The 24461-nt window shown below is 50.4% G+C and overlaps 1 protein-coding gene across 2 annotated transcripts in view; it reads right to left on the bottom strand.

Moving 5' to 3' along the window:
- SAMM50 (SAMM50 sorting and assembly machinery component) overlaps window positions 1-20474 on the bottom strand; it is a 35261-nt gene extending 14787 nt beyond the window's left edge. The window contains exons 1-11 of one of the 2 annotated variants that reach the window (XM_045872362.2): window positions 20291-20473; window positions 15546-15656; window positions 13088-13189; window positions 10431-10518; window positions 8377-8483; window positions 7579-7709; window positions 7259-7346; window positions 4689-4817; window positions 4116-4187; window positions 3219-3305; window positions 584-654 (exon numbers count right to left, since the gene is read on the bottom strand). In XM_045872362.2, coding sequence (XP_045728318.1) covers window positions 584-654; window positions 3219-3305; window positions 4116-4187; window positions 4689-4817; window positions 7259-7346; window positions 7579-7709; window positions 8377-8483; window positions 10431-10518; window positions 13088-13189; window positions 15546-15656; window positions 20291-20311 — 1007 coding nt within the window. In that variant the 5' untranslated portion in view covers window positions 20312-20473. Of the gene's footprint in view, window positions 1-583; window positions 655-3218; window positions 3306-4115; window positions 4188-4688; window positions 4818-7258; window positions 7347-7578; window positions 7710-8376; window positions 8484-10430; window positions 10519-13087; window positions 13190-15545; window positions 15657-20290 lie in introns of both variants that reach the window. The other variant, XM_064590501.1, reaches the window with a different exon arrangement.
- Between the last annotated feature and the right edge of the window lie 3987 nt (window positions 20475-24461).

Consider the following 24461-nt stretch of genomic DNA (forward strand, 5'->3'; position numbering starts at 1 on the left):
TGTGACTCTTGATCTAAGGTTTGTGGGTTCAAGCCCCACACTGGATGTAGAGATTACTTTAAAAATAAAATCTTTAAAACAGAATTTTAAAAAATTAAAAAATCAAAAGCAGAGAGAACATAAAAGTGTATGCAAATCATAGTATATCAACAACTTAATACAGACGTGTATATAAATTTACGTGTATATACACGCAGAAAAGCACACATCCACAAGTAACAGACTCAAAGGAAATAGTCCCAAATGTTAATTCTGCTTATCATTGAGCAGGACTTTTTTTTTTACTTCCTTAAATGTTTCTCTGTATTTCTGCGATGCGAATGAACTGTATTCTTTCATGCTTAACAGGGAATGTTAAGATTTTTCATATTACGAAGTTAATTCCCTCCCCCCCAAAAAAGCAAAACATATTAGTATGAAGTATATTGGATTTTTTGAAGTTACCTGTAACATAAAAACTAAAGTAAAATTTGAAATATTGGCTCTCCTAAACAGTTAAGCTTCTCTAAAATAACTTATAAGGAACCAACCAAAAAGAGCCAAAGGAGAGCATCTGCAAGTCACTCACTCAGTTATTCCTTACCTGTCCGCAATACTTGATGGTTTATCGCCAAGGGGCACCAGCATCCCACCCCAGAGAGACGCTGAGAAAACCTGTGGCAACACAAGCAGGGAGCCGTGATCTTTGGCACTCCTTCCCCGCAATGAGCGTCCGCGCTGGCCGCCGCACCGTGCAGAGCTCTGGGTCGGGGCGCGGGGCTACAGACTGGGGACGTCGGACTGTGCAGCTGAGGCGCTACAGTTGATGGGGTTTTGTGGACACTTTTATGAAGACACAGCAAACACGAGCACACACCAAGCCCAACGCCCAAGCAAGGCAGGGCTCTCTTGGCTTCCGTTCCAACACAGGGCAGCCCCCCGCTTCCCCGCGGGGTGAGGCTGAGCCCGGGGGGGAGACACACACTGTCCGGCCAGAGGGCAGCAGCGCCTTCACTTCGGCCCCCGACCCTAGCAGACCCGGAGAGTGGCCAGCAGTCCCTCCTGCTTCCCCACAGGCACCCCCACTTGCCTTGATGGTGATGCCACACTGGGCCTCCCTCCAGACAGAAACTAGTTTCAACAAGGGGCCCAAAGCCCTCTACCATCTGGTCCAACCTCTGTCCTCCCTGTGCTGTCCCTCCTCCTCACCCTGTCTGGTCATGGCAGCCCCCTGGCCCGTCCGGGAACATGCTGTAGCTCCTGCCCAGAGAGCCTACAGCTGGCTCCCTGGCTTGGTTCTGGGCTGCGCTGCCTCACCCAGACGCTTTCCCGGACTATCTTCAATGGACCGCACCCCCTTTGGGCCACTTTCTCTTTACTCTGTTTTATAATTCTTCGTAACACTTGCCACCTGCTAAACTGTACACACACGTGCTTGATTGTGGGTCTCCCTTCACTAGAACGTGAGGGGGTGGGAACAGTGTTTTACGTGGTGAGGCACCCTTAACGCCCAGGCAGTGCCAGGCAGCCGACAGAGATGTGGAGGGCGGATGGGGAGGTGAGTGCGTGCGTGATGAGCGGTACCCAGAGAAAGGCATAGGAACTGAACACACAGTGCAGGAACCCCGATTGTGGTCTGGAGGCCAGAGGAGTTCTACAGGAGATACGCCAAAGTCTTAAAAAGGCAGGGAACGAGGGGCCGGTGAACAGCTGAAAGAAGGGACCTACAGCCAGCAGAGGACAAAGTACAAGTGCCTGGAAGTAAGAAAGCCTGGTCCTTTTGGGAAACGAGAAGGAGTTGAGCAGAACCAAAGCACAGGGAGCGGGGAGAGAGACGAGCCCGAAGACTAAGCGTGACACCAACAGTGCCCACCTCACGCGGGACAGCGGTACTGTTAAGACTTGCATCTCACAAAGAGCAGCACGTCTGCGGCGTGGAGGAGGAGAAGGGGGAGCGACACTCATCAGAAAGGGACATCACAACCAAGGTGCGAAAGCGCAGCATGGGATCTGGGTGACACTGAGCAGGCAGAAGAGGCAGGGCTGGGTGCTCAGTGGCCTTCAGGGTGAGGACTCCTCCAAGCAGTTAGGGAGGTCAAGGGCAGCTGGGTCAACAGCTGTGTAAGCCAGTGGAACTGGGAGCCCGGGTGCGGGGTATAGATTCAGGAGGAAAGTAATAGTTGGTTTCAGACACGCTGAATTTGAAGTGTCCCTGAGGAGCAGAGTGGAAACACCTGGCAGCATGTGACTCTGGCACCAAGAAGGAGAACTGCGCCAAGCACACGGGCGGGACGAGATCCTCTGGGGAGAGTGGCAGCGTAGGACACCCCCACGAGAATCTAGGGGGGACACTCACAAGGTGGGAGTGCAGCAAGCCTCGAAAGGACCCCGCAAAGAGGAAGTGGACACGTGGAAGGAGGACACAGTCATGATGGAGTCCAGTGAGGACAGCGTCGAGTGCAGTGGCGAGGGCCGGGGAGGGGGCCGGGAGGAGCTCGCCGACTGGACAACGCGGGGGCCTCCGGACCAGCAGCGGCAGGGGAAAGGCAGGAACCCCATGCAAGAAGCAACGACGCCAGGCCTGACTGGGGGCAGTGGTAAGTGACTGTAGAAGCAGACACGCGTGCCATCTCATTAAAGCTCACTCCTCGCCCCGCGTTTGGTGGTGGCGAAGGGCAGAGGTGGTGTGTATGTCGCAGGGGGGGCACAGAGAGCTGTCCCCAGTCTCCCCAGCCCTGGGAGGACTGGAGAACGAGCCGAGGGGCTCCTCTGCCTCGGTCAGAATCAGGTCACTTACTCCTCATTCCTGAGCAAATCAGGAGAAACCAAACCAAACTGGATTAAAGGTTTGAAAAGAAATTCCCGGAAGCGCCCAGAGCCCTGCAGACTCAGCAAAATAAGGTGAAGCCTTGGAATTTCTTTGGAAGGGACCTCAGAGGGAAAGGAAGTGCATTCCTCTGCCCTCCAGACACATTTCCATGATGGCCCCGAGCTGACAAATGGGGAAGGGGCTCTCCTGGGGTCCCACATAAAATGACTGACAGGTTCCTCTTGAAGAGAGAAATGATCACTTCTCCCCAGAGTATCCTCAATTGCAGCTAAATTGAAAAGATCAAGCACTTCAGTTTCAAGCACTAATGTTCTGGGCTTCCCCTCTGGATGATGCTTTTACTATCCAGGAATTGAGTTTCCAAAAACAAGGAATAAAAATACAGGTGAAGGTCTGGCTGGATACTCACTGAATCGAGTAAAAGTTGTTTATTCAACTGAAGCTCGAAATCTTCTTTTATGAAGCTCACATCCCCTCCAGTGTAACCGGCCAGCTCCTGTTGGCGAAGGATCCGCACGTCAAATAGAGCAAACAGACTCACTACACCAGCTCCAAAACCATGTCACTCCAAGTACTATTTACTTTTGTTGTTCTGTATTTTTAAAAAGGCAGATCGCTTCTGTCTGTCCCCTAGAAGCTCCATTCTAGCTGTTATTCTAGTTGTTCTAGATGGTACCAGGGGACTGACATAACATAGAATCCTCAAACATACTGACTGCGCAGAGTATGTTATGTTATGTTATGTTACTCCTGTATGTGGGGAGAAACACTGGCCACGGGAACATTCTGCTGCGTGATATGGCTTGTTTGGCCTACTCAGTGTTTGAAAAAAAAAATTAGCCAATCTTGCACAATTGGGCACATTTGATGTAAAAATCTGATTTCTAGTTGGTCCTCTGATCCTGAAGATCAGGCAGACAGCGCAACAGTGCGCCCCCCTGTTGGCATCCACCCCGGGGACCCTCAGGTGTAGGAGTTACCCTCTCTGCCTTGAGGTGGTCTCTTACTGGTGACCAAGGGATTAGCTCAGCCAAGCCTCAACTTTCCTCCCTGCCTAGTGAGTGACCCCATCCCAAAGGCCAGAACTTTATCTCCCCTCCGCTCTGTGGGGGCAGAACACTGCACTACACGGAGCAGTTCCAGAGCTGGGACCCTCACATGGGACCAACACCCCTGAAAGCCATTCTAGAACAATCTCCATAATTAAAGGAAAGCATTCAATATAGAAAATGTGCCTACTGGGTGGGACTCTCTCCCCTCCCAGGTCACCGAGCCAGCAGGTCGCACGTAGGTAAAGGAATACTACCTGGTTAACTTTCAGCAGAGCACCTCTTCTGGGCAAGATGGAGGAGTTCCGTGAGTCGATGACCATTGCATGCTGAAAGAAACGTGCATCTCAGTATTTCACTTCAAGCCATCGTGTCAAGTAAGAAGGCGTACTTCCTGAGCGCTGACCACAGGCCGCGTGCTGTGCCCAGCCCCTTGCCCTATCACATCACTTCACCTTCAGAAAAGCCCTCTGGGAAGGCAGTTCCTGGTCCCTAATTCACAGGTGAGGGAACCGAGAGGGTGGAGCAGACAATTCATGGTCACCAGCTGGGAGATGCCGACCTGTCGCTCGGCCCATCCTCTCAAGGAGCTTGACCCTGACCTAAGTGAACTCGGCCAGCTTTCAAGCACATCCCACAGTCGGCTCCCAGGCACACCTTCCCATCTCCGCTGACGATGCTTCAACAGAATAATTCGGGGCGAGTGCCCAGAAACTCACAAAGCCGCCAGCAGCCACCCAACCCGTGACCCTTTCCGGTCTGTCCCATTGCTGGCGAAGGCTATTCTCCCAATGCATCTAAATACGTAGTCAAACGAGGAAAGCCCTTACCGAAAGAGATGATTTCAGCGAGTGCCCACTTTCCTTCCGGACAGCAAAGGACGCCGTCCTTGAGAGGCAGCCCAGCTCCCGCCACACACCCTCCCACTTGACGGTGTGGTTGGTTTTCCATATGGGAAACTGCAAGGACATGGGGGTGGGGGGGCCCACAATAAGCCTTTCTGTGCTGTACCCACGGGGAGTCGTCCCCCATCAGGCCTCAGAACGAGGCACAGAAATCTTGTTCCAATTAAACACCTAAGATACGTGTTTTGTTTTGTTTTGTTGTTGTTGTTGTTTTTACGGTGTGTGGGAGGGAGGAAAAGAAGGGAAGGCGGGGAAGGGAGGGAGGGAGGGAGAAGGGGAGAGAGCTGTGATCCTGCTCAAAGCAGCAGGACTCTGCTCCGAGCAAGGAGACAGGTGACCTGTGAGAAAGCCACACTCAGCGCCCAGCTTGGTAACCCACAGGCTGCTTTCCGGGCTCTATGACCTGACGCTCGCCCCACCTGGCCCAGTCCCCGGTCCAAAGCCAGTATGAGTGACGGCGGAGACCCACATCAGGCCCCGGGGAAGAGGGAGGAGACGAAGGTGCTCACGAGTGAAGAGCATCCTTCCTGCAGCCAGAGGCCTGAGCCACGTGACCCCCGGGCAAGCAGCACCTGCCTCTTGCCCCGACCCTCTGGCCCCAAAGTCAGGCCCGCCCATCTCAGGTCCCCATCACAGAGACACCCAGGTTGCTCTGGAACAGTGAACACTATCTAGTGGCCTCAGGCAGTGTGACGATGATGTGACTCCTACAAGTAAGCCAGGTCACTTCACATTCCCGGCGCGGTCTTTCGCTGGGCATTCCCCGTAGCCCTCAGGCCTGGCTCCCAGGGTGAGAACTCGGGGCCACCCGCCTCAACTCTGGTTCTCATCGAGCATCCACAAGGCACGGTATCAAGCAGCCAGGATCCAGGGCAGCCTTGCCCACCTGCCATTTCCACACGTAGGGCCACATGAGACTCAGCTACTCCCCCAAATGCCTGAGGAAGGTGCACGGCTGGCCTAAATCATTCCTTCCTTCCTCATAAGGCAGCTCCTAACAAGAGAAACACAACCGCCCAGAGGAGACACATCTATGTCTCTGTGTTCACAGTCAGAAGGATGAGGCAGGGGCCAGATGGTGCCCTTTTCCTCCAGGAGCTCATCTCTCAAGCCCAGGGCCACCAGCTCCCAGTCCTCTGTCCCTCCCATTCCCCTGGCCCCTCTGCCATGCACCTCCCCAAAGGCCTCGTCCAACAGAGATGGCCTTCACCCCTGCTATGCCTTGGGGCTAAACCAGCTATCTCTAAGCCTCCTAAGAACCTGCTCTTTAAAAGAGGCTTAGAGGGGCACCTGGGTGGCTCAGTTGTTGAGCGTCTGCCTTCGGCTCGGGTCGTGATCCCAGGGTCCTGGGATCGAGCCCCGCATCGGGCTCCCTGCTCAGCCCGAGGCCTGCTTCTCCCTCTCCCACTCCCCCTGCTTGTATTCCCTCTCTCGCTGTGTCTCTCTCTGTCAAATAAAGAAATAAAATCTTTTAAAAAATAAAAAATAAAATAAATAAAAAAGGCTTAGAAAAAAGTGATAAAAGGGGCACACGGGAGAGAGATGGGGAGGAACCCGCACCCCAGGGCTCACCGCCGGTGGCCTCTGGAGAGCTGCTGCCGGGCAGGGGCTGGGAGGGCAGCGCCAGCTGGGCGCCCCCCCACCCCGCCCAGGGCAGAAAGGCGTCCCAGGGCTACTCCCAGGAGACGTGGAGAGGGGGCCACATGGAGAACTGAACATGGAACTGCAAGTGCTCACATTGCATCCCGAGCCAGGGGCCGCTGGCCCCACTCCGTGCTAGGGGCTTCGTGCCCCTGGTCTGCCCGTGAGGCTGAGGAATGCAAGCGGCCAGTGTCTCCAGTGCCTCAAGGCACCGACCACAGGGTTCCAGCACGGGTCCCGGACCAGAGCTGCCGGGGCGCGGATGGAGAGAACGTGCCGGCCGTCCTCCCCGAGACGCTGGTTCAGCGGGCAGGTGGGGCCCAGGACCTTGCATTTCTAACCAGCTCCCGGGTGAGGCCATGCTGCTGGCCTACAGACCGCGCTCACGTTGGGTGTCCAATCTTCCCTCATGAACCGAGCCCGGAACAGGAGGGGAGCCCGCACGGTGTAGAAAGGGAGAGAGGGCAGGGGTCATCGTAAAGCCAAAAGGTGGTCAAATGGTAGGAATTCCATCTGCTGCATTACGTCAGATCCTGCTGGAAGTACGTAAGTGGCCACCAACGAGGAAAGCTTTCAGGAACCCGCAGTGACCTTGCTGGCTGCCAGAAGCTATGGACCTCAGCACACACGAGGAAGGACAAACACACGGCATCGCAGGAAGGCGCCAGCCAGGAAGCACCCCACAGCAGGGCGAAGGGCAGAGGGTGACCCCGGCCACGAGGCCCGCACTCCAAGCGCCAGACCGCAGGCAGGCCTGCCCGCCCTGGCCCACCCACTCTTGCTGACTCTGGCGATCAGCGAACTAGGCCTGTTCTCGCTCAAGTGCACAGAGGGAGGGACGAAAGGCTACTCACGCTGTACTCGGCAGACACTCCTCTGTCTGTCTCCCGAAGTGAGCTCCAAGGGAACTGGCCAGTAACTTTATATAAGTTTACAGAGAAGCTAGGAGACAATGGGACAGAGCTTTAGATGCTCAGTGATGATAACTCGTACACATTTAAATCAACACATCTAAAAACACGCTTCCGGGGCTCAGTGCCACGAGGGAAGCTGCAGCGCCTTGTGACACACCACACAAGGGCGAGCTGCTTCAGCCAAGTGTCTGTTCACAAGCAACGCATCTACTTTAACTTATAACCAGGCCACTGTACTCAATCGTCTGTTGGCTCCCTACTTTCTCTCGAAGTTTCCGGGCCGTGGTTTGAAGAAGGACAGGCCATACGAAGTCTCTTTGGTTCCATAGGAAAACTGAAAAGTCACCTTTTCTGCACGGCCTAGAAGATTAGGGAGTTTGAGGCCAAGCACCTAGGAGGAAGAGAAAATCAGCGGTGGTTTACACGGAAGGAAGGGTAACTGTTAAGAAAGACTCTGCTGGCAAAGGGAGCCTCATAAACCCAGGACAAAACCGCGGACTACAGATCCGGCCTTTCCTCTTTAAAAATGTACCTTTGCTGAGTGGATATGCCCCCCCCCCCCCCCCCCCCGCCCTTCTGTCTGATGGTGAGGGGCAGGCTCACTTGCTGACTGCAAAGCCAGGGAAATCAACTGTACAGATTGGGAATTCAGGGGAATTTGAACAAGAAACTTAATACAAACATTCTCCAAATCACTCCTAATTAACCACTGATGTTACCTACTGTTTTCAAACAATCTGAAACAGACTACAGTCGGGATGGGGAGAAACAGGGGAAGGGGCTGCGGAGGGTACTCGTCGTGATGAGCACTGGGTGACGTGTGCAAGTGGTGAGTCGCTCTCCTGGACACTTGAAACTCAGCTAACACGGTGTGTTCGCTGGAATTTAAATTAAACGAAAAGGTAAAACGTACTCTAGTCAGGCCTAGGAGCGTCAGTGAGACACCATCAGCCCAGAGACGGAGGCGTGTGAGGGTCTCGAAACCACCATCAGTTTTGAGAACAGTCACGTTTCAGGGCTCATCACTGAAAGGTCTGCTGGTAGGAAGTATATCATACCATACTGCCTTCGTTGTTGCCGACCATGGTATTGTAACTGCCCGTTAATCTCCTTAATTCAGTTACTTCAAAGGTAACGTCTAACCCATTTGGAAGCGCGTCATCACCTACGTACACAAAAAATATTGCACAGTGAGACAACTCAAACATGCGGTTTTATTTTAGGTCCCACTGCTAAAAAAGACAAAAAGCCATTCGAAGGTTCATTTCATTTGACAAACACACCGTCTGTTTTAAAGTTCAAGAACAGTCCACCACAAAATCACAATATACCTTTGCACCTAAGAACCTGCATCTAGTTCCTGTGGTAGGAGATATCAAACAAGTCAGATGCTACAAGGAGGGAACTGCGAGCAGCGATATTTGCTTAAGTGCATGCTATCTGCTAAGGGCATTTCTTCTCCTCCTAGGGAGTCCTTGAGGATACTCGAGGCAGCAATTCAACTGCCATTAAAACAGAATTCTTGTGACAAGAGGGACTCTAGTAACCCCAAAAGAGAAGCAACAAACTCAATGCAAGTTCAGAGGTGACGGTCCCTGTCTTTCCGCGAGCCAGGGGTGCGGTGGCTGTGGGATGATGAGGGCGCAAGTCGGCGGCAGCTGCCCTGGCACCCACCACAGGCCCCAGGGTGCTGGGGGGCAGGGCTGAGCTCTGCAAAGGACTGGGGGTCTCTCATAGAAAGGCAGGGCTGACCCCACAACCCCGGCGGGGCAGTTGAGCTGCCTCAATGCCGGCTCCTCGATACCCAGACTCAGCCCAGGCCGGAGCCTTGGCACCATTTTTTTTTAATTTAATTAAGAGGCTCTCCTGTTTAGAGCAGCTTTAGGTTTATGGAAAAATCGAGCACAAAGTGGAGAGTTCCCGTAGAGCCTACCCCCACCCACACGCATCTCCTCCTGCAGTCATCTTGCATCAGCGTGGTAACATTTGTCACAAGTCACAAACCCACAGCGAGGCCTCAGCAGGAACCACAGTGTGGTCTGCACGGTTCGTCCTTGCTGCTGTACATTCTACAGGGTCTGACACATGGATGACAGCGGGCACCCCCATCACAGAATCATGTAGGGCTTTACTTCCCCAACCGTTCCTTCTCACGAGTTCCCAGGTAATGCTAACTGCCGCCGGGATGGAGCACCCCACAGAAGCGCCCCCGCGGACCACACGCACGTCACGTCGACGGCAGGCAGGAGAGCGCTAAGGTGAAACGCTGCCAACCAGACGTGGCCCCAAGAAAAGCACTCCAGAGTAGTGGACGGGCCACTTCTGTCACTCACTTGTCTGACCTGGGGCAAGTTAAACCTCTCTGAGCCTTGGTTTCCTTAGCTGGGAAACATCTTTTCTAAAATAACGCCAGCCACTTCCCCGGGTGTGGGTGAGGATTCAGTGGGATCCTGCACACACATGCTCACCACAGAGCTTCGCCTGGGTACAGCTGTGTCACTACTCTCACTGAGGGGGCAGGAAGGGCTGGCTGTCCCGCCCCACGGCCCCTGACCTGCTCTGCTGGCCCGGAAGCTCCTTCAGAAGGAGACTATGCGTTGCTCGCTGCTGGCCTCTCCCTGGTACCCAGCACAGGGCCTGCCTGCGGCACGTGCTCATCAACCAAAGAGTACACGTTGACTAAGCTGGCAGACTTGTGCGATGTCAAGCAGCAAACAAGCAAATGAGCAAAAACTGAAAGTGAAATCTGAGGCCTGGTGCCCTCCCGCTGAAAGCACACATTTAGATGGAGCCTGCCTGCCAAGAGCCCATTTGGACACCGGTTGGGCTGGGCTATCCCGAATGAAGCCTGGCTGACCTCCCTTGGGATCCTCCCTAGAACGCCTGCACCATCCACCGGTTCAGATGACAGTATCTTCAAAGTTCACCTGTCCTCCCTCAGCCTGACATTAAAAAAAAAAAAATTCCAACTACCCCCCTGGGACCGTGAACTACCAAGACCTTTGTGCGTGATAACCCTCCAGATGCTATCTGTCTGGCCACATGTTCAGCTTTTGTGATGCTGCAGGATGGACGGGAGGGATAATGAGGGATACTACGCCACAGCAGGTACCTTGACACGTATCAATCAAAACATCCACTTGTCTAAATATTCCTAGGCGAAGCAGTTTTTCTCGGGCTTCGTGAGATTTCCGCATCACCTGTGAGAGAAGACAAAAAGAGAAGGTCTTCCTCTAGGACAGGAGCACAGCTGGTGGCCGTCTGACCGGCCTGGGGGTTTAGCGCTGCTGCTGAGTCACTGAGAAGGCGGCCCCACGGAGACTAGACACGTGAAGGGGATGGACAGCACTCAGGGAGCAACAACAAAGCCCCGTTCAGAAGAACAAACCCCGAATGAGGACAGAAAGCAGGTGCATTGACAAGATCCCTTTCACAGAAACAAACAAACAAACAAAAAAAACTAGTCAAAATGCACCCCGCCCGGCAGGACTCCTCGGAGGGATGACGATCTGTCGTTACAGTGGTTGTGTTTGGTGCAAGGGAGACCATGTTGTGTGCCTTTCTGTGTTGCTCGTGTTTTCTAACCACTGTTCTGCTTTTTTCTTTCTTCAATGTTGACAGCGGTGTCTTCTGAGGTCAGCAGTCCTTTCCTGCTGGAGGGACAGGCAGAAGTAGAAGGGCAGGGCAGGAAAGGCTCTCGGGGAGCAGAGTAGGGCAGGACTCATAATACGCATGGTTTAGAGCCTGTCCTGCAGGTAAAAGGGGACTGACTTCGGAGCTTCCAGCAGGGGACAGACAGGGTAGAACTTCCTCAGGAGAGACAACTGATAGTGTGGATGAACATGGAGAAAGAAAAAGGGGCGGAGGGAGGCAGGAGGAGCTGCTCACAGCAGCCCCGGGGCCTGGGAGGGCAGCTGTTGAGCACGGGTCACGGTGCTGGGGGAGGACAGACTACACACACGTCATACGCGGAGCCCAAGGACGGTCACTGACTGGATGGAGGGCAGGAGAGAGAGGAGACTATACCAACTTTCCGCTCTGGGCTAAGCACTTCTGGGTACCATTAGAGAAACCACTGAGAAGTCAGAGACAGAGAAGGAAGGGCCAGCAGGGGCTGGGGGGAAAGGGACGATGAGTTCCTTCTCTGGCCACACAGGGTTGGAGATGTTTGTGGCGATCCCATGAGGAAATGCTTAGCAGGCAGGTGCATATTCGAGCCTAAAGCTCAACAGAGGCCTGGCAAGAAGTAGAAGTGGGGGGCCCTACCACACAGGCTGTAGTGAGACCAGGGGTGTGGTTGAGAGCCCCCAGCAGACAATCCTCATGGAAAAGCAACACATAAGGATGGTCACAGAGAAAGAAGCTGACAGTGCAGCCTAAAGTGAACGTGAGGAGAGGGGCAAGCAGCCCAGGAGAGTGTGGGATCCGTGGAAATCAGGGGGAGAGAAAACGCTGAGAAAGAGGGAAGATAAAAACAATCTCAAAAGACAACAGAACAAGAGCAATGTATTCGTGTCAGTGACAGAGATCACTTCTGTCCTATGCGAGGAGCCCTTGTAAATTAACAAAACCTAACAATCCAATGGTAAATGGGAGACACCAACAGGTAATTCACAAAATACATGAATGGCCAGTAAACCTGGGAAAGGTGCTCAGTCTCATTCACTGGGAAAAAGCCCCAATGAAAACAAGGACACAGGGTATTTCCCTGACAGGTGGGCAAGAATTTTAAATGTATTAATGCCACAGATCTCCATATAGTATCAAAAATGAAAGGTGCAGGAAAATGTGGGGAATGGGGTTATTGTGTCTACATGTGCGTGACACACACCATACAGGAGCCCCAGCCCGCTGACCCCTGGGGAGTGAGACTGGGGCCAGCGGGGGAGGGAAATGCCTACCTTTCAGTTCAGTATCCTCTGTACCACCAGATGGTTTGATGCTTTTTTAAGATTGTGCTTATATATTCTTTTTTTAAAAAAATAGCAATTTTCGGGGCGCCTGGGTGGCTCAGTTGTTAAGCGTCTGTTTTCGGCTCAGGTCATGATCCCAGGGTCCTGGGATCGAGCCCCACATCGGGCTCCCTGCTCAGCGGGAAGCCTGCTTCTCCCTCTCCCACTCCCCCTGCTTGTGTTCCCCCTCTCGCTGTGTCTCTCTCTGTCAAATAAATAAAATCTTAAAAAAAAAAATAGCAATTTTCTTTAAAGTGAGAATGGTCAAACAGTGTCTGAAGATTAAGGACTGTGGGTACTGACAGGGGCTGCCTGAACCCGGCCTCCGGGAGGCTGGTGGGGACTCTGCCTCCAACATGGCTCCAAGCGCAGAAGGAGGAAGGCACCGACCAAGGAGAGGATGGAGATGGCAGATGAATGGAGCAAGTGTCCCAAGGAGACAGCAGGAGTGGGTAACGACAGAGCACCCAGCCCACGAGAGCATGCTAGAGCGCTAAGTGGGGTGCCGGAGAGGGAGTCAGCAAGCAACGTGGTCCGCTCCTATCACAGCGCTGGTGCTTGTGAGGAACACACATATGGACCAGCCTCTGCAGAAAGAGAGGCTGGAGGGAAGGGCGAAAGCAAACACAGGTTAGGTTTTTGGGAGGCACCCAGGGAACCAGGGTAGGGGGCCCGGCTTGGGGGCACCGAGGCTCCCTTCAGGGTAGGAGGCAAGGTTATCAGCGGAGAGGCTGGCGCGGGAGCTCGGGGCTTTGAGACAGATTTGTAGGTTCTTTAGAAGGGAACGGAAACTATGCCAAGCAGGGAGACTACTTGCCTCGATAAGGTTTTTCGCCTTAAAAACATCTCCAATTTCACATATGATGATATCATCTTTAGTTCTTCCAAGTCCATCAAAATGAACATGTTGAACAACCACCTAAATGTGACGAAGGGACATGGATTATCACTATTTTTTTTTTTTTAGGTTTTAAATGGTCTTTTTTTGTTTTTTGTTTAATTCCAGTATAGATGACATACAGTGTTCAATTAGTTTCAGGTGTATAATTTAGTGATCCGACAATTCTATACATTACACCATGCTCATCAGCACAAGTGTACTCTTCATCCCCATCACCTGTTTCCTCCACCCCCCACCGGCCTCCCCTCTGGTGACCACCAGTTTGTCCTCTGTAGTTAAGAATCTATTTCTTGGTTTGTCTTTTTTTCTTTGTCTGTTTTGTTTCTTAAATTCTACATATGAGTGAAATCATATGGTATTTGTCTTTCTCTGACTGACTTATTTCACTCAGCATCATACTCTCAGCTCCATCCATGTCATTGCAAATGGCAAGGTTTCGTTCTTTTTTAGGACTGAGTAACACTCCATTATGTATCTATACCACATCTTTATACATTCATCAGTCTATGGACACTTGGGCTGCTTCCATAGTTTGGCTATTGTAGATAATGCTGCAACAAACATCGGGGTGGAATCATTTCAAATTAGGGTTTTCATATTCTTTGGGGAAATGCCAGCAGTGGAATTACTGGATCATAGGGTATTTCTAATTTTTTCCACAGTGGCTTCACCAGTTTGCACTCCCACCAACAGTGCACGAGGGTTCCCCTTTCTCCGCATCCTCGCCAAGACCTGTTGTTTCTTGTATTGTTGATTTTAGCCACTGTGACAGGTGTGAAGTGATATCTCATTGTGGTTTTGATTTGCATGTCCCTGATGATGAGTGATGTGGAGCATCTTTTCATGTGTCCACTGGCCATCTGTAGGTCTTCTTTGGAGAAGTATCTATTCATGTCTTCTGCCCATTTTCTAATTGGATTATTTGTTTTTTTGGTGTTGAGTCATGTAAGTTCTTCACGTATTTTGGATACTAACCCTTTAATGGATATGTCATTTGCAAATAACTTCTCCCATTCAGTAGGCTGCCTTTTATGTTTGTTGGCTGTTTCCTTCACCATGCAGAAGCTTTTTATTTTGATGCAGTCCCAGTAGCCTATTTTTACTTTTATTTCTCTTACTTCAGGGGACCTATCTAGAAAAAATTCGTTATGGCTGATGTCAGAGAAATTACTGCCTGTGCTCTACTCTAGGATTTTAATGGCTTCAGGTCACACATTTAGGTCCTTAATCCATTTGGAGTTTATTTTTTGTGTATGGTGTAAGAAAGTGGTCCAGTTTCATTCTTTTGCAGGGACACAGATTATTAAGTATGATACTGGACAAGAAAGTAGGCATCAAGGCTAAAGACAAATGTCTGACAATTAAACCAAGGATTTTTTTTTTTTTTTCAAGTTTAATGATCCATACTTCTTAATTCCAGACTTCATTTATTTTCCTGCCTTTTGAAAAAAGCTGGTTACCTGAACCTATCCTTTGCCAGGTCTGTACTTCCTGTGACTGAGACTTACAAGGTCTCTGTAGCTGGATGACCAAGGACCACGACAGTCCTAAACCCAAGCAGGCCACAGAGGTCCCCCATATAGCCTTCCCAGCGTGCTCCCAGAGCACTGGCCCCTGGCTGATGCTGTGACCCCCAATTTAGTAACTGTGCATCTTGCTAGAGAGCTTCTGCATATTTCAGTAAACATGATAAATGCTGGCTCAGAGCCTCTTACCTTATTATCTGTAAAAGCTTATTTAATTAATTCATTCAATAACAATGCACCAATCACCTAACAGCCAGGTATTATTCTAAACACTGAGGATATAGCAGTGAACAAGACATAAATTCCTGACTCGATGGAGCTTACCTTCTAACGAGGGTAGAAATAGGCAACATATATAGTACAGTAGATGGTAATGAGTAACAGAGAAAATAAAGCAGGAATAATAAGAAGTATTAGGGAAATGCATATCTGAAAGTAATCAGAATACTGCAGAAGTTCTTAATTACACAACCACTGAAAATGTGCTTACACTTCTTTCAGCTGGATTTAAATTTCAAAGGCAACAAAGCTTAGGAAAAGTTTCACTCTTTTTTCTGGACACAGTATAAACTTAATTATAATTTGAGTTTGTCCTTGAAATACTTTGTTTTTTTCTTATAACTTAAGTACAAAAATACGTTTGTTTAAGCTTCCCACATAAATAAACGGATTTCTCTAAAACCAGAAACTACTTTTCTAAAAGTCGCCAGCCTTTCTGAAACGTAGTTGGCTACCAGGTCTTCTTAAATGAAGGCAATGAGACAGGCTAATCCTTCTGTCTCCCTGGGGGTCTAGGGAAGCAAATGTCTCCGGCAGGAACTGCATCAAGCCCTTCAGCAGAAACTCACATCTTTGTTTTCAAGAATCTCCTGTTTGGCTTCAGGTTCAACTTCAACAAACTCAGCCTCTTCTCCTAATGCTCCAAAATCAGGTCCATTAGCTGGAAGAGGCTCCAAACTCTAAAAGGGAGGGAGAAAACACAATAAATAATAAGCTTACATAAAAAAACAAAAATCTTTGCATTTTGTCTTTAGATGGTGCTCCAGAAAGCTCAGTACCATGTTTCCCTCTGTGGAGTGGAGGCTGGGAAGCAAAGGACAGATGTAAGTACTGTTGATATACAAATCCTGGACTGGTTGTGAGCTCCCTCCACGGTGTCCAGTGTATTACTAATAAATAAAATAAAGATGAAAAATAACTGAAAGGGGCAGGCATGAACCTATGATGACAGTGTCATTAACTGAGGTCTCTGGGACTATGGCTGTTTGGACCTATACACCTCAGGCCCATTTGAAGAAAAAAAAAAAAAAAAGTTAAAAAATAAGGTGCCACAAAGACATTTATCAAAAGGGGTACCTGGGTGGCTCAGTTGGTTAAGCATCCAACTCCTGATTTCGGCTCAGGTCATGATCTCAGGGTCATGAGATCGAGCCCGGTGTTGGGTTCTGCTCTCAGCAGGGTGTCTGCTTGAGATTCTCTCTCCCTCTCCTTCTGCCCCTCCCCCTGCTCTCTCTCTCTCAAATAAATACATAAATCTTAAAAAAAAAAAAAGACATCAAAGAAAAGAAAAAAATTGCTTTTTTGTTTTAGAAAGTATTCTAATTTTTTTTAATTTTTTTTTTTTTTAAGATTTTATTTATTTGTGAGAGAGAGAATGAGAGACAGAGAGCATGAGAGGGAGGAGGGTCAGAGGGAGAAGCAGACTCCCTGCTGAGCAGGGAGCCTGATGTGGGACTGGATCCCAGGACTCCAGGATCATGACCTGAGCCGAAGGCAGTCGCTTAACCAACTGAGCCACCCAGGTGCCCGAAAGTATTCTAATTTTTTAAAACAAAATTGGATATGTTCTAGGATAACTATAGTGACAAATCAAATTACTAAAACCTATTTCTCTGTATCCTGAAAGCCTCATTAACACATTAAAAGAAACTGTGAATATTCATAAAATGTGCCAGAAGGCAGTCACTTTCTACAGTCTGAACTGACCTCTCATCTCAAAAGCATTAAAGTAACTTCTGAATAAGGATTCCAGAGGCTGTGGCTGGTATAGTACTTCCAGGGAGAATGTGTCAATATAACAGAATTTATAATAACACATGTATGATATCATATGTTACGTACATGCTTGCTTAAATACAGACGCTCCCGGAAATGGATTCAGAAGGCCTAGTGTGGGACCAGGCAATTGTACAAATATGCAAGTTTGGGGAAAATTGCCCTAACCAGTATCTGGCTGCTTCCTTACTCCACCAATTCTCTGCAAATAAGTGCTTTTGAAGTGCACAGGCATGTTTGACATCTGCAGTATGTGCAGCAATGGAGACTCTGGGACCTTCTCCCCTTTCCCCAGATACACTCGACAGACTTATCAGTATTTCCTCCATAATGTCACTGGTTGTCTGGAAAGGTAATGACCTGACACGTCCTCTTTCCCACTCCTGCTCTAAAAGACTGTGATGGCCCTCGAGAGTGCCTAGAGGTATAGAATCCAACTAGATCCCTTAGCAGGACACATGAGGAGCCCCACCCTAAGGCCCACATCTGCGACTCCAAGTTCAACCTGCAGCACTCCCCTGACCCTCACATGCATGTTGGTGCACACCTCATTCTCTCTGCTCGGTACAACTTCCTCCCTAAAATGATCTGCCTTAAATGTCATCTCTGTGAGCCATCCCTGGCTTCTTCAGGCAGAATCAGTCCCTCCTGTGCTGGGACACCTCTTGACACTGGAAGTTCATACTACTGCATGCCAAGCACTGTGCTAACAGTTGGGGATGCAGCAGTGAGCAAGACAGACCAGGTCCTTGCCTCACAGTGGTTAAAGTGGAATATTTCCTTAAGTAAATAGGGAAGATAATGCTGGGCAAAGGATTTATCATTTGTTTCATATCATCTTTTCATTTTTGTGGTGTAATATTATAAAAAAAGAATGATTAATCTCTCAAAATATTAACAAATTTTTAAAAAGTAACTTTTTACCTGCACCATTTCACGAATATGCTTCCTGCATTTAAGTTTACATAGTGTAAAAAAGTATATTAAATTTGTGCTAAATCTGTATGCAGAATATATACTACGGTTAGGAACATAAGCACTTATTCATTCTATTTATGCTTTATCTGGACACAAGGTTTATATTCCACAATACTAAAAAAATTCCATTACAGTTCCTAAAATTTCAAAGCATGAAATAAGGCTCACTAATCTGCCATGCCCACTTGTATACTTTAATCAGAAATTCAAACTTTAGGGCGCCTGGGTGGCTCAGTCAGTTGAGTGTCTGCCTTTGGCTCAGGTTATGATCCCAGGGTCCTGGGATGGAGCCCCGCATCGGACTCCCTGCTCCGTGGGAAGCCTGCTTCTCCCTCTCCCACTCCCCCTGCTTGTGTTCCCTCTCTCGCTGTCTCTCTCTCTGTAAATAAATAAATAAAATCTTAAAAAAAAAAAATTCAAACTTTAAGAGATGATGTCTTTATGATTTCACAGTTCCACCAAAGTTTGATGTCCTAAAATAACGGCCTTACTAATAGAGATTCATTCATTCACCAAATATTAAGAACATATCATGTGGCAAGTGCATACAAGATCCTCACCTTCATAAACTTATATTCCAGTGTCTGGAAGAGCAGGTACGGGTAAGTATTTGGTGAAATGAATTAAAATAAATATTTGGATCTAGCTCTATCCTTTCATCAGCTCAGCCTACCAGTCGGCAAGTTTTCTTTTTTTTTTTTTAAAGATTTTATTTATTTATTTATTTGAGATTTGAGATTTGAGAGTGTGCTCGCGCACAAGGTGGGAAGGGCAGGAGAGGGAGAGGGAGTAGCAGACTTCCCGCTGAGCAGGGAGCCTGACTAGGGCTCCATTCCAAGACCCTGGATCATGACCTAACCTGAAGGCAGACACTTCACCGACTGAGCCACCCAGGCACCCCCAGCAAGTTTTCTTGAACGCCATGATCCAGGTACCGTGCAAGGCAGTGCTAACTGAAGGGATAGAACATGCAATCAATTTAATGAGTTATGAACAGCACCTTTAAAGTGATACAGGCTAAAATCAAATAGAAAATATAAGAAAACATAACAGATATTCATGGTAAATATTGTTTCACAAAATTTTTGCTTCACATATGCATGAGGAGGGTACTAGATGGCAAATATAAAATGTCTTCTTACTGTGAATCCTGACCAAAGCATTCAAGTAACACTGGCTAGTGGGCTGAAAGTTCAAATTAAAGAATATTTTTTGCCAACATATTAATCAAAGCAGCGATGTTAGCACCAAAAGAGCTCAATAAAAACAAAGATTTTTTTTGTTTTTTTCTGTAACCCTAAGAAGCCATACCAGGCACCTAGTAGACCAATGGGAAATGTTACAGAAATAACTGAATGAATGCCTACTTTGTTGAAGATGCTACATGGGATGCAAACCAAGTAAGATCCAGCTCCTACTGTAATATCTACAAACAGACTGGAAAGGAGTAAGAGAAAAATCCAAACAGAGCTAAAACAGGCGCCAGAGGAAAAACTTCAAGGAAGTTATCAGCACATCCAAATGAAGGCAGATGAGGAGGTTGAAGTCGGAAGTGACCGGAACTGCGCTCTAAAAGATGGGGCTATTTCCATGGCTGACGATGGGCCTGGGGGTGGGTGAGTGAGGAGCTGCTGGACAAGGTACAGTCCAAGGAGTGTGTCAGAACAGTTACTGTGTTTCATTTGAATGATCTGTGAAGCAGAGAGAGTGAAGTTCAACTGCCCATGCCAAGCTGAGGGGTCTGTGCTAAATTCCTTGGGAAGCCACCGGGAAACTACTGAAAACTCCTGAGCAGGACAAGTGAAAACAGTCCATGTTGTAGCAGAAAAGTAATGCGGAGGAGTGGGACTCAGGAGGTCTGAGTCTGGGAACATTCGGACGCTCTAACAAGTGTGACCTCGGACAAACCATTCATTCTCTGGCCCTCAGTTAAGATTACGACAAAGGAGAGCAGTTTGGCAAGCAGTGAGGACGCACCAAGCACCCAAGCCAGTACTTTCACCTCCTGTGCCTTAACTCTCACCACTGGGAAGTGCTATTACTGCTACCACTTTAAAAGGAGTAACTAAGGCGCGGAGAGCTTCTGTCTCTGCACCGAGAGCAGGAGAAAGGAGGGGTCCTAGATGGGTCTGGGTCTTCAAAGGATACCTGACGCTCTAGGCGTCCATCATGACCCCAGCAGGGGCTGAGCGGGAGACTGGAGAAGGTGACCGGAAAGGAGAGAAGACGCCTGAAACGGCGGAGGCTAGAGAAATCAACTCGCGGAGAGGAAAACTTACTACTCCGCCCCGCGTCACCACGGAAAGTTCGCTAGTCCTTTCTGGGCCACCGCCTCGCCGAGTGACCTTGGGCAAGTCACGTCCCCCTTCTGGGTACCGGTTTCCTGCTCGGAGGTCTGCGGGCCCCGCCGGCAGCGTCTTTGCGGCCTCCCCCACGAGGCCTCCAGGCCCCGCCGTCCTCGGCGTCCCCTTACCGGGGGAACCCCGGGCGCAGCGCGAGAGCGTCTCCCCGCGGCGCCCGCCCAGAGGTCACGCGGCCCGCCGGTCGCTGGGCCTCTTACCCGGGCGTGCACTGTCCCCATGGCTCCCTCTCCGGCCGCCGCCTCGCAGAGCTACCCGGGCCTGACCACGGCTCGGCGGGCGAGGGCAGAGGGCGGGTCCGCGGTAGCGGAGCTGTCAGTCAGCGTGACACCCACGAGTCCCCGGACGCGGCGCACTGGCGGCAGCCATGATGCCCCGCCCCCTGGCTCACGGTGCTTCCGCTCATTGGTCCTTAAGAGCCCCGTGATCCGGATGTTCACACGGACGCCGGGAGGCCCCGCGGGCCGCGCAAGCGCAGAGCGTCCAGTGATGCCCGCGCCCCTGCCGGCGCTTGGGGCGCGGGTCAGTGAGGGGGTCCGCAGGGAGCCGGCGCCCGGAGCCGCGCCTGGGAGAGAGCGGACGGTTGGTGGGTGCGCCAAGGCTTCACCCAGGGTCTTCCCTTTGCCCTCCTGGCGCCCCGGCCCGGCGGGTGCTGTGCGGGCCCCGCGCCCTGGCGAAGTGCCGAGGCTCGCCTCCGGCCTCAGGGTCAGCACAGATCCGCGGTGGCACCTGCTACCCTCCTGCTGGCCGCCCGGGTCCCGACAGTCGCGGAAGTCCTCGAGGGTTGGCCCCTCGTTGGTAAAGGGAAGGTGAGGGCCATACTACGTCACGGGATTGGAATACGACGGAGTGTGACAGCGCCGGGCACATCGCAGGGCCCTCGGTGAACGGTGGGTAAATCAATGGCCATCGTCCATTGAGCTGCAGCCAGTAAGTACTAGCGAGGGGGGTCCAAGGGATGGACTGGGGGCGGAGAACAACACGGCCACGGGGCTTCATTTTGGTGGAGAAAACAGCCCCCCCCCAAAAAAAAACCCATGTCATCACACGTTGTGACAAATGCAGTGAGAAACAGCTAAGGGGGATAGAATAAGAGGGACTGTCAGCATTTTGTGTCCACTCCCTCCTGATAACAGAGCATCATTTCACCTCTTTTTCTCCCCCCCCCCCACACCGCCCTCTCCCAGAGTTCCTGACACCCATTTCCATTTAAATAGCACCCAAGCCTCCCGTGTCCCTGGGGTCCCAGTCAGCACCTGCCAGGGCCCTGTCCTTCCTTCACTGCGCCCCTTGCAGGTTGACCTACCCATCTGCCTCTCCGGCTCCTGGGGTTCAGGAAACCTTCCCCTGACCACCAAAGTGAGTCTTGGTGTCTCACAACCCCCCAGCTCCACCTCAAATTTTACACGTGAAAACTTTGACAGAGATTTTCAAAGATAATCTAGCAGCAAATTTTAAGCACAAATCACACAAGCTGTGAATTCCTTCTGCCACTTCCCGTTCCCTCATGTGTAAAATGGGGATGATAGCAGTTTCTAAGGCATGATGGTATACTGAGGATTTGATGAGATAAAGCCTGGTGCCTGGCTCACTGTAAACACTGAATAAACTAGATCTTCCTGTATTTTCTCCTTCGTTATTCTCTTGAGTAAGCCTCTTCTCAAAGATAAGCCATGAGGTTGACCCGCAGATTGTAACAAGGGCCCTGAGCCAAATATTTGAGAGTCTGTTGGGTACAAGGCACTGGTGATGAGGTGACAGAAGACACATCAGAAACAGCTCCATCGGGCGCCTGGGTGGCTCAGTTGGTTAAGCGACTGCCTTCAGCTCAGGTCATGATCCTGGAGTCCTGGGATCGAGTCCCGCGTCGGGCTCCCTGCTCGGCGGGGAGCCTGCTTCTCCCTCTGACCCTCCTCCCTCTCCTGCTGTCTGTCTCTCATTCCCTCTCTCAAATAAATAAAATCTTTAAAAAAAAAAAAAAAAAGAAAAAAGAAACAGCTCCATCCTCAAAGCACCATCTCTTGACAGTCAAAAGGCATATTAACATATTAAAGGCTCTGAGAAGTCCTGCAGTACCCATACCTGTTTCATTTTCTTGAACCCAGTATTTCCTAAACTGATTGGGTCAAGAGACTTTGGGTTTTGAGGCTCCTTGGCCCTCAGTGGTGTTCATCAGTAATTCTGGTGCTCCTCTTTTGGGCAAAAGGTAGGGTTGTATTTTCCCGCCCCCATCCACGTCACTTGCTTTGGTCAGCAGGTTGTAGGCAGAAGAGATAGGTATGTCTGGATGACAACCTTAGAGCACCATATTCCTTTCTCCCTGTTGCTGTGATCGGTGACCCTCCAGATGGAAGGACAGTTTCAGGCTGGGCCAGCCAAGTCTGGTGGACATATAGTATGAGAAATAAATCTTCTGGGGGAGTCTTTGTTAAATGCAACATAACCCAGCCTATCCTAACTGATCAAATCACCTAGTGAGACCTGCAAGGACGCCAGCTTTTGAGAAAACTTGGCTTACACAGTGTTGATCTGGCCCCATCAGTAGTAGAAACGCAGTTCGGTGACCACACTGGTTCCCTTAATAAAATCAAACCTCAGGCTCAGAGGTTGTAAGGAAGGGACACTGGGTCTTCCCACAGGTGCCCACAGAGGTCACTCACCTCTTAGTTTGGGACACCCTGTGGCATGGGCTCTAGGGAGTGGGCTGGGGACAAGAGGCTAGATTCCAGAGGCCTTAAGTGGAGGTGGACACAGCAGGATGGGGACCAGCTGGAGGGGGCAGGGTCAGACGGGGAGAAGGCGCTCAGTGAGTCCCTGGGTCCTGGCTCAGGCGACTTGGAAGTTGACAGATACAGGGCAGCTCTGCACAGAAGGAGTTATGTTGAGGTGCTGAGTTATGGCAAGGAATATCCAGGTGAAGGTGACCGGGTGGGCTTGCCCCTCACCTGAGCCAGAGACCGGGTCCTCAGAGTGAGCCCCCCCGCCCCAGGAGCGCTGTGAACTTGTATAGGAGGCAAGGCTGAGCCTTGGTGACAAGCCCAGCACTCAGGACAGTCTGGGGTCCCAGAGGAAGGAGAGGGACTCTAGGGAGTGGGGAGTTCTGGTCCAGTGTCCAGGACAGAGCATGTGGAGAGCACCTGGCTGGTGGGGCCATAAACCTGGGGGGAGGGGGGCAACGTTTGAAGGAACTTGTCTGTGAGGGAAGGAAAACAAAAGCGGGGCTCCTGAGAGAATGTAGAGACAACGGAAAATGTTTTCAAAGTCACATTTATTATGAGTTATTTCCCAATGAAGGTAATAAATATTTACCACAGAAATTTGAAAACCACCTACAAGCACAACAAATGGGCTGTAATTACAGATAGTGGTGTAATGACATCCACTGTCAGTACTGGGGTGTATACGTTCTCCACCTTTCCTCTGTACACACATACACACCCACAATTTCGGGTGTTTCTAAATAAGATGAGGCTCCCGCTCTGCACCAGGTTTTGTTACCTGTTCACCAAATAAAGACTGTTGCTCCCTGGCATTTACTAGACCACACAGTTACTATTCCTGACAGTGGAGTGTCTTCTGGAGCATAAATGCGCCAGATAAAGGAGTTTTGTTTGATACGGTGGTAGGAACTGAAGAACGTTGTTGTGTGCTGATCAGCAACCTCAGCAGAGCTGGAGAGGTGTGGGGCTGGGTGGCATTAACGCGCAGGTGGGGAATGGAGCCTTGGCCATTTCTAAAAGAACAGTATCCTTCTTTGTCTTTGCACACATATTTTAAAAAAATTATAAAACACATGCTCATTGTGAGGTGGAACCAATTCAAAAAGTAGTAAGAAAAGCAGTTGCACCTAATCCTACCAGCTGTTGACATAATTCCTTCCTTATGGTGATCAGAGAACTAGCGTACATATGGTCTATGCAGAAATATGGCAGTTATTGGAAATACAGCTGAAGCGTGCTCCTAGCTGCTGACCAGTGCTGCGCTTCTGACAGAAGACAGCTGATCAGGGAGCTTGGGAATCAGGGGCTCAGGGGAAGGTGTGAGGAAGGTGTGAGGTGGGTGTCAGGCCTGGTCTCCCCCACCCCTAGGCCAGCTCAGCAAGGAGCAGGGTCCTGCTCTGGGCTTCAGGCGGCTGGGAGAGCCTGCCTCTCACCAGCTCTTGCCTCCTTGAGGAGGCGAGCGCTATCAGAACGGGAGCCTCAGTCCCCATGTCCCCGAGACACAAGGACCCAGCAAGGAGCCGCAAAGGGGGGGTTCTGTGTGCTGGGCGGTGGCCCCATATGCTCACAAGGAGCCTGCTCCTAGGAGTCCATAATCTCATGGCAGCTCAAGGGAACAGGCTCACCTAGAGGCTGCCCCTAGAACCACATC

This window comes from Mirounga angustirostris, unplaced genomic scaffold (assembly GCF_029215605.1).
Source record: "Mirounga angustirostris isolate CCGP_5_RB_7025 unplaced genomic scaffold, mMirAng1.0.hap1 SCAF_5, whole genome shotgun sequence".
NCBI lineage: Eukaryota > Metazoa > Chordata > Mammalia > Carnivora > Phocidae > Mirounga > Mirounga angustirostris.